The 10,759-nt window shown below is 35.2% G+C and overlaps 1 protein-coding gene across 1 annotated transcript; it reads right to left on the bottom strand.

Annotated features, from left to right (window-relative positions):
* Positions 1 to 4,680: 4,680 nt before the first annotated feature.
* LOC136811953 (zinc finger MYM-type protein 1-like) lies at positions 4,681 to 7,611 on the bottom strand. The gene has a single exon (XM_067068562.1). The coding sequence runs from the start codon at positions 7,609 to 7,611 to the stop codon at positions 4,681 to 4,683; it is 2,931 nt and encodes a 976-aa protein (XP_066924663.1).
* Positions 7,612 to 10,759: the final 3,148 nt, after the last annotated feature.

Genomic DNA, 10,759 nt, shown 5'->3' with positions numbered 1-10,759 from the left:
GTAAACCAGAGACAAAATATTAAAAAAACTAGACGGTGAAATAGTTTACGGTCTGGATATCCAGGCTATTAAGTTTTGGGCGGTCATCAGAAATTTCTAAGTTTTTTTGTGAATTTAATTAGGCCCAATGAAGAATAAGCGTCCGCCTGGTTTTCTACGAAAAACTAAAATTTACCGAGTAATTTTCTAATTGGTGAGTCGGGGAGTTGCAAATTTCGAGTTGGGGAGTTGCTTTAAAATTACGGCAACCGAAAATTTTAAGGTTAAATTTATGTAGCTCAAATGAACAAATTTCAAATAAGGCAGTAGAGTATAGTACCTAACATATTATACTTGGCTTAAGATCCTGAAAATAGTAAGGTGCTGGCTAGCAAAGATAAAATAAATTGTACTTCTGCATGTCATCGCCAAATGCTGACGTGACACTTTCTAGTGAAAATATTGACAAAATCTTTAAATATAATGATAATTTCTGCCATGCTGGAAAAACGGACAAATGATGTCCACTGATTGCACAAGTTTGAGAGAAGACTGTTAAATTTTTGCGAATTCGGCCTATTCTCTTCGGGGGAGAGGCACGAAGAAGAGAACTGTTTATCTCTCTGCAAAAAAAAAAAAATAACAAGATATACACAAATTCAATTAATCGTTTAATCTATATTTGCATTAGCATGCCTACATTTACTCATATATTACTGATAGTGTATAATATCATAAAAGATGCTAACAAAGTTTTCCAATCAGCTGAATGATGAAATAGATTGATTGAAACACTGCGTCGAAACTCGGAACTCTTGTGAAAAATATCCCATAACCACAAAACGATGATTGTAGATTTGCACATGAAAAAATAAAAATAAATTTATTAAAGATAAACATCAATCAGTCCCAAAATGAAGTATAAAATAAGCTGAATCTTTAACCTTTCTCTCAGGCAAGAAAAAGTGAATTCTTATATTTTTTACGCCGTATTTTGACGAGACGTATAGGATTTAGTGATTTCTTTGTTTTTTGAATGGTATATTTTTTGAAAGCTAGTGGGAAATTTTAGTTTCTATCTGTTATTTGTAGAAAAAACAGGCGGGTCGCTCAAGGCCGCACAACTTTGATGGGGTGGGAAGGCTTCAAATCCCACTGCACTAAGGAGATCCAATTCTAGCCCTTCGGGCTTACTTCATTGATCAGTCCCAACTTAGGGCTGTTTTTAAGAGTGAAATGCATGCAGGGATTGGATTTGTTTCAAAATAATCACACAGGTGTGTTTGAAAGTCTTTTGTTTAAGCACTTTTATTAGCGCATGTAACTCATATTTATCGATATACAGTATTTATAATTATCGATACATATTTTCAAGGCGAAATTTTCGACTTTTCAGTCGTCTTGTTATCTGTTTGAAAAGGTTTGGCATAGGTCAAGTAAAAAAAGACATTCCACTCTAGCTACATTCCACTGCTCCCAAAATCTGAACAGATTTTTACAAAATTTCTGAAATTTCACTAAATCCTTGGCTCGGGGTGAATCATAAGCATTATTCAAAAGCATATAAGCATAAGCTGTGCCTGGATGCTTTAAAAACTTAAGCATACACGAGCCCTACCAAGGGGCATACACTTGCTTATAAAAAAAACATGTATACGACGTTGTATCACACTTCAAGCTCTTATTTTGTGATAAAATTCTTCTTGAACGAAGGCTAATTTTCTTAAGATAAAAAATTCGACCGCCCCCATCCCCTTCTAGGATTTGATAGTAGCACCCCTTTCCAGGTGTGTACGCTTTTCAGATCACCCTCCCCACCCCCTTAAAAAAAGAAGTTTTTATTCCTTCTTTACAAAAGAAACCCGTCTCACGGTGCAACTTTTCCCACAGCGAGGATTAAAATTTCTATTCAAATCCCAAATATGGATACAGAATTCTATTGTTCCAACTTATAAATGTCTAGTGGGGAGTGCAATCTTTCACATTGAATTTCGAATGGGGCTGATATTGCATGGAATTTCTTTCGACCGGGACGAAATTTCTGCCAAATTTCCCAGTGTGGCTTTTCAAAGGACCCCCCCCCTTCGGACTGTACGTACTTCAGGATGTTCAAAATCCAACATTTCCAAATTTTGCGCCAGATGCCCGATAAATAGCCGATAAGGGCCGGCATTCAATGGTATACGAATCGTATTAATTTATAGCAAAGAAAGAAATTTTGGGAGGAACAAAATTCAAATCTTTTGAAATCTGAAAACACAATTTTTTTGGCCATTCGCCAAGTTAAATTCGCGCCAAAATTTCTTCCTTTAATGTACGTTTGTTTACGAGATGCTCCAATACCAGATGAAAACACTTAATCCCTCGAAAATTAAATTACGGAAAGAAAATTGTAACTACAGTGGAACCTCCACTTAGCCGAAACCATCGAAGAATGGGAAGTCGTCAGTAGTCCGACACTTTCTAGTCCGACAGTAAAAATGTCCGACGTTGGATTTGACGAATGCGTCAGTATTCTGACAGCAATTTTGTCCGACGAGTAAAAAAAAACATATAAAAAACGAAATATGAATGGCTGAAGAGGAGGCACTTTTATATAAAAATCCAAAGTTCCGACTTTGATGTTAGGCCCGTAAACCCGACTTTTCTTGAATTTTAGGAAGCTTATTAGGATTTAGGATTAGGCTTTCAAGAGTCAATAAATTGGATGTAACTGTTTTTGCCACCCTCCTTTTGTGATTTAAAACCTTTATAATAGCATAATTCTGAACATGCAAATAGGGAACTTGATTGGTCCTTTATTTCTAGTTATGTCAAAATGCTGCTAAAATGAACTTTTATTAATATTCATCTCCGTGAAAAACCCTTATTCAACATTCGACACTCTTTCAAATCTTTTTACTGTCGGACTAGAAAATATCGGACTAGTGACATGCACCCAAAAACCCGAGGAATAGGGTTCGTGTCCGCTAATTTGAGAGGGGGGTTCACTTTTACGGTACGACGGTATTGGGGCTTTTTTTCCCCCGGTAAATCGGTATTACCAGAAAAAAACGACGGGATTAAGGTTTTACGGATTACATCATTTTCTACCGGTATCAGTAATTAGGTAATTAGGCTTCCTTTATCGACGGTATTACGGTATTTGACCCAAATTTTTGTCGGTATGATGGTATTTAAGACCCCTGAAAATTCAAAAACCTTCTAATAGGCGTCAATTTTCTTAGTCTTTTTTTTCGTGGTGAGTCTCCAATTTCGACATCTAAAGCGGAAAAAGCGGGAAAATGAATTTCCAGGAGTTACAAAGGAGTTAAAATATATTGATTAAAGATGAAGACTAATCAATAACCTAAACTAAATTAAGAAACCGAGTCTGACTGCATTTTATTCGTAGCTTTTTATTTCTATAAAATGAAATATCTGATCTTTTCCTTCTTGATTTGCTCTTTCTGCTCTGGTTGTCTTCCTGGATTAAAATCAAAGAACAAAGTATCAACGACTTCTACAACTTCCATCGACTAATAATATCTGGATAGAATTAAGAACTCTAGCTCATTTTAACTTCCTCTTAGTTAACCCGAAAAAATCCTCAATTAGTACAGTCATTCGAACAAATTCCAATTACAGTTGAAATTGAGATCAGATCATCGAGAGATAGGTGAATTTAAATTACTGTTTGAATAGACCTTAAAGTAATCCATCTAGATGGGATCTGGATAAAAGGCATGACATGGAGGGAGGGCTTTCACGATTATCGGAGGACCTTTCGTGATCCTTTTTCTATACACAGCCTCGGAATTTAAAAATAAATATAACACGATAAAAAACAAAAGAGATTTTGATGCAAAAATATATCACTCACGATTCAGATCTTTATATATATATGATAGTACCGTTTTTATATAGTCTCCTGTGCAAGGTTTGCACAGGTATGTATAAATATACATATAGGCAAAAAAAAGATCTACAATAATTTCGCATAAAACTGAAAGAAACTTATTTTATTAAGAGTACTCATGTTTTTGAACTTTTTGTACAATTGAATACTTTTGAAGCGTGTATGGTTTACTTTATGAACAGTAGCGTGGTGGCTAGGTCGGGGCTGGGGAGGCAAAGTTCTAAATTTTGCTTTTGGCGCCCCTCCCCCTTTGCCTAGATAGGCGCCCGCTCCCTAGTAGGATTAACCCCCTTTTCCCTTTGCTTTTTCTTCAGTTCATTAAAAATCAAGCGAAATAAGTCAGGAAAGGTTATAAAGTTATATCGAGTTATATTAAGGACAAAGTTGAATAACGAATAGGAATGAATACTTGTATCCGGTAGAAAAATACCATAATTGATTTTTACTGGAATTAATTGTAAAATTAAAAATACGATAGTAACAAAGCTGATGGATTAAATGTTAACAAAAGACTCGAGCTTAACATTTTCTATTAACCGTTTGGTTCCCACCGTTTATCTATGGAGAAAGTTAAGATTTTATACGACGTAAAGTATGCTTCGGGTTAGCTCTTTCACAAAGTAACATAAGCTTTACTCAAAAATTTCTAAATGTTTGTGATTGGACAAAAGAAGATACTGTAGCACAACTCAGATTATGATTATTGTAAGCCTAATAAAACCTAAGAACTTTGATTTGAACATATACATCATCATGAAACCGTTAAATCTTGATCTATATAAATATCAATGAAATTGATTAATTTATAAAAGAGCTTTCTTTAATTCTGATGAAGACTGTCCGACTATGTCCATTATCTTATCTACATCTATGTCGGACAAAATCTTTCGTTCATTGGACATCAACAACAGTCCTTCTAATCTATCTTGGAGCATCGAGGAGCGCAACCTTGTCTTGACACGTTTAAGGGTCGAAAAAGAGCGTTCAGCTGAGCAAGACGTAATTGGTATAGCCACAGCAATCGAATAAACTCGAACAAGATTTGGGTAAGCGTCTATTAGCATGTAGTTTTTATTAGTAAGAACCGACAGACAATCCATGAAACTTTTGAATTTTCCACTTGCGTCTTCTTCATCATCAATTTCTACTTCATCGTCAGACAAGTAATCAATGTCGCTATCAAGGTAAATGGTTTGTGATTTGTTTTGGATTAGCCCCAAGTCGAAGTCTTCAAAAACTTTCGCGAAACTGAACAACTCAGCTGCACAACGATGAACGTCTATCTTGTAGGTATTACAAAATTCTCGAACTTTTTCTTCAACGTGGTTTGTTGTTGGGTAATCTGTAAAGAAGGTGGGGAAAGCCCGTGGTGAGAATATAGAAAACGCTTCTAATACATGTTTACTATCTGAAAAACGATTATCCAGTCCAACGGTAACGTAATCAAGCGCAACTGTGAATACATCAATCCTCCACTTTACTTCTGGGTCAATCGATTCTGTCGATTTATTCTTATCGACAGCTGTCTCTCCAGCTCCAGAAATTCTGCGACTTCTAACAATCCTCTTCTGTTCCCATTCGGCTCCTTCAAAATTTAGATCAACTGCGTCAATTATTTGTTGTGGATCTTTTCGGAGAGTTTCTAACTGTTCCTCGGCGTTTTTAAGAAGCGTCAAAGCACTACCAAAATCAATATTTACGGACTGCAATTTTCTACTCAATGGACCTGTGATCGAAAATATTTCTTTGAAAAGGAGGGCGGTGGCTAAAAATTGCTTGGTAGAAAATAGTTTCAACATGCCGTCTGCTGTACTGCGCTTATCAGACTTGTAAGAGTTATCATCTACAATCTTTTGTAGCATGAGCATAATCGAGTCGTATCGCTTTACAAAGATATCTAATGAGAATTCTCTAGCACTCCAGCGGACAGTATCGATTCTTTTTAAGGAACAAATACTTTCCTCTTTCAACTGTTTTTGACAATCCTCGAATAGTTGGTGTATGGGTTGAGATTTAGATACCATCACATAAAGTGCTTGCAAATTATCAAACAAATTGTCAACCTCTAACGATGCAGTTGCAGCATCGCTAAGTACTAAGTTTAAATTATGTGCATAGCAGTGAACAAAAATAACATGTTCTCCAGCAATTTCTTTGAATTTGGCCTGAAGGCCGTTGTATTTGCCTGACATATTCGAGGCCCCGTCATATGTTTGCGCTACTACGTTGTCAAACGGTACATCTAGTCTGGTCATTTCTTCTTCCACTTTGTTAACAAGAGCCTCAGCTGTTGTCGCCCCTGTCCGAGTGCAAAACAAAAGGTGTTCGGTTACTTCTCCAGATTTGGTTACGACACGTACGCACAAACTAAACTGTTCATGTTTTGAAACGTCAGGTGTGGTGTCAGCAATAACGGCCCATGCTACACTATCTTTTACTAGATTAACGATTTCTTTCGCTATTTCTTTACTGATCACATCAATAATTTTGTTTTGCATGTCATTACTGAGAAATGTAAGCTTGGAACCTCGTCCAAATCTTCGGGCTTTGTCACCTTTCTTTTTCCCTTTTTTCTTCGCCTCGAGATCGATATGATCACGCTCCACGGATTCCAAGTGAAGTGCCATTACATCATCATATTCTGCAAGATAGTTTAGTGTTTCCAAGAAATTCCCCTTGTTTACAGAGGAGTCGGATGCCAGTGATTCCCGATGCCCACGAAATGCTAGTTCTTGCTTTCCTAGAAACATAATGGTTTCAATAACTCTCTTTAAGATTCTTCGATTCGCTTCAACCTGGATTAGTCTCTTCTTTTCTTGCTCTTCATCTTGTCTTTTTAAAATGTCATTTAAAGACCGTTGTTGCAAAAACATCACTTGGCTAAGCTTTGCGTTCATGTGAGCCTGTGATGTCTTGTGGTCAGGGATTGCGTTGTATTGTTTCTTCCAATTTGAAAAACCATCTTTACAAAAAGCCTTCCCCTGAATATGCCGTTGGTTTTCACCTCGGAGAATTTCGTCTGAAAACAAGAGGCAGGGTATGCAAAATAACGCATCTTTATCAAGTGAATATGTTAGCCAAGATCTGTTAGTTTTAACTCCTCTTTCATCTTTTCGAAAAAACATATCCTCGGAGCAATGTCTTTCGATTCCTCTGATTACCTTTTTTCGTTTCTTTAACTCGTCTCGCGAAGGCTGGCAAGGCTTTTGATTAAGACATTCAATCTTTTCCTCGTGTGTTAAATTTCTTTCAAGTACGGCAGATACATTAAAGACATTTTCAAAATCTGAGGATGCAGTTTCTTTTTCCTTGTCAAGATGACCACGATCGAAGGTGGGTATATCTTCAGGAACGTCATCAAAATTTACATGGTCGAATTCATCAATTCCAGGGGTGTTGGAAGTCTCAGCAACATTCGAGGAAATTGCAATATCTGTTTGACCTGAGTCAGTGTCTAAGGGTAAGGTAATTTCAGTGTTAACGTTTTCTGTAGTAATCTGCTCTTCTTCATCTGAACCTGAGGATTGCATAATGTTTGTTTCAAGATCTACACGACTTTGATTGTTTGACAAAAGTGAAGTCCCTGGTTTTTCAATTCCTTTTTCTTTCACTGGTGTCTTTTTAACGAAGTATTGTTCCATTTGCACTCTGGATTTTGCTTCTTCCGCTAATCTCATCTTTTTGAGTTTCCTTCCTTCACTTCCACTTTTCTTTTTCCTCTTGTTGGTTTCCATCTTTAACTTTTGATACTTTTCATCAGCTTTCTCCTTGGCTATCTCTTTTCTACTGACTCTATTTTTGCGGAACGCGCGTTCCGCATCCTTTGGCAAGATCTGCGTACACGGGGCGTAAATTTGTATATGTTCAAAAAAATGTCCCCAAAACTGCTACCTCCAAAACGAAAAATGTCGACTTTGCTCTGTATTGAAGAATGGCACCTGTTTAGCCAGCGAAAAGAAGCATTTACCTCGTAAATTTTATTGAAAATTAAATTCAGTAAAACTTTGGTTCTGATTTTGTCGTTTTTTGTTTTTAATATACATATTTTAAAAAAAGTAAAAAGTGTATCTAAAATTATATCGAGTTTGAATATCCAATCAAGTGCGAGATGTCTGTTTTTGTGTCGTGACTTTTGCACACTTGCGAAACATAAACAAAGATGGCGATTTTTGTCAAGGCAGGATCCTGCTGATTTTTTAAGCTAGAAGGCATCTTTTGCTTGTAAAATGACGTTGCTACTGTTCACACTTATTGGAAATTTTAAACGAGTATCATTCTTGAGGTTTTTTTACCACTTCCTCTGGGAGAGGTGAGAGCTGTCCTATCCTCCACTTGCTGTAGTCAACTGCTGAAATTTTCCATAAATGGTGTGATGGTTGTTTACTTTGTGGCATTCAAACTTCATGGCACATATTTGTGATAATTGATTGGAGTAACCATTACTATTACATCAATTCATCTCATGGAAAACTATTTTTATGGCTTGATCAAACCAAATATCTGCATGAACAGCCAAGTCAGATTTATAAAAAACAACATTCGGATTTCGAAATATTTTAACTTTTTAGACCCTATGATTTTATTGGAATTTTGTCATGGTTAAACTTAACATTCAGCGGATATTCTTGCCAAACAATGATTTTTTTTGTCACGTTGTCAGCCAATACTGTTTGACTATTTGAGTAACACTTTTAAGATCATACATTGTGGTCAGTATAACATTCGTTGAGGCTGATTGAGGAGGTACGCTGCTGTGAAAAACAGACAAAATATTTCCAGGACTTCTTAATTATTCATGATATTAGAAAGACTTTGTTGTGGTTTGAGATCAAGCAAGCGCTTATTATGTACGTATTAATGCAACACAAGAAGGGGGTCAAATTGTGATCATGTTTTGTGACATGTGATGTTCAATGACATTTATAACTTTTACATACGAAGGCAACAATCACTAATGCACTTTCATTTAATCTTTTTCAGTAAGTAGTAGAAAATTTCAAATTCACTGCTGTAAATATCCCAAATAAACTTTTGAAGCTTTTTCCTCAAAACTCTTGAGCGTGTTTTTGGCGAAGTTAAAGGAAGATGTTTGTGATTGCCGCCTTAAAATATACCTTAAGTGGATAAATTTTGGCGTGGATTTAATTTGGCAATCGGCCAAAATACAATTTTTGACGGGGATTTAGCTAATTTGACGATAGATCAATTTCATAAAATTTGACGGGGATTCAATCCGGTGAAATGCAAATTTTAGACACTTAAATTGGTAAAAATTACTATAAAATATACTGAAAAGTTGATATTTTTTACATAATATTATTTTTGTTAAATTTGGCAAATTGTGAGTTTTTGAAATTTTGGCGGGGATTTAATTTGCCAATATTTGTTAAAATTTGCCAAATTCGCAAAATTTAATCCTCGTCAAAATTAATCCACAAGGTATGAAGTATTTATTCAAGGGGTTCGAAGTCATTGCATGTTTAGCTTTTTTGATTGTATGAATGTGTGAAAACTAGAGAATGTAGTGAATTATAAATTAGTGACATCCTAACTATCAAAAAGTCTATAATACAATGTCATGTCATGTTTAATACTTTAAAAGCTACAGAATTTAAACAATGACGAGAAAGACTACACTTTTCCTAAACTACACATCAGTGTGTTATTGGTTTTATGACCTCGTGCTTGAGTCTTTTTTCACAGGGTACGTATGTTGAAAAATTCTAGAAGGATCTTTTAAAACTCATCAAATTATTTTTAGCTCAAAAGCCCTGTATGAAAAACTCTCTGTGTTACCCTTTTAGATACCGAAAGACACTGAAAACACAAATATGTGTTTTTGAATTTTAAATAAGATAAAAACTATAAACCAAAACATAATATGTGAAATTTTGCATTTCATGAGTTTCTTAGTCTACACTGTAATACCCCTATGTTATTAAGTCCATGCTACAATGCTATACTCTTTAGAGTTTTAATTTTTTTTTATTATTTACTTTTGTGGAAAGTTGTATTGAACAGATATTATTGTACTTTTAATCAGGCAGATTTATTTAAAGCTACAAACATTACAAAATCGAGCACAATAAATGACTTTTTGTCTTCTAATTTTCCAACATCCTCTTCTTTGGCATTATTGTTATGACTCGCTAATAAATTCTAGGTGAAATGTAAGTTCTTGTTAGTTTGTTCTTTAAATTCTGCATTAATTAATAATGGGTCGATTTCTTGTACATTTTGAGATTTCTTCGCTTTGCGAAAACAGAACGCTCGTTCCGCAACCCCTTTTATGTTGATTACTGTGTGCATATGATACACTATATAATTTTTCATTTTTTCAATGATACTTTTTATGTCTTGGAAACTCACTTTCAGAATAGTCTTAAATCAACATTGTAAGACAAGATAATAACAAGATTATAATTTCATATGTTATGATGTTAAATCTGCGAGCATTCATTTTCAAATAACATTATTAAGGGGCGCTAAAATGGGCGCTAAGGGGCGCTAAAATGCATCAGCAAAGTAAAAGGGCGCAAAAATTTCTTTTTTGGCGCCCCTTTCGATTTTGACGCCCCCCAAAAAAGACCTCCCTGCCACCACGCTACTGTTTATGAAGGTAGTTATAGTTCATCGTATATTTTTGGATCTCTTATGATTAAACTTACCTAGGTAATAACTTGGACCACTTTTCTATAATTTTTCATTTAGTGTGATGTTACAATCAAAATGGTGATGAGAAAGGACAGTATTGAAAATCGGTCACTATTACACTTTACGAAAATTGGGTTGTATTATTAATTATCTTGAAATGAATAATACTTTCTTTTTAATACAAATAATTAAAAGCTTAAAACATGTTTCTTTTATTAGGGTGTTAAT

Source organism: Clytia hemisphaerica, unplaced genomic scaffold (assembly GCF_902728285.1).
Source record: "Clytia hemisphaerica strain Z4C2 unplaced genomic scaffold, Clytia hemisphaerica genome assembly, whole genome shotgun sequence".
Lineage (NCBI taxonomy): Eukaryota > Metazoa > Cnidaria > Hydrozoa > Leptothecata > Clytiidae > Clytia > Clytia hemisphaerica.
The sequence above is the reverse complement of the archived record's forward strand: the minus strand, read 5'-3'. Positions and strand labels throughout refer to the sequence as shown.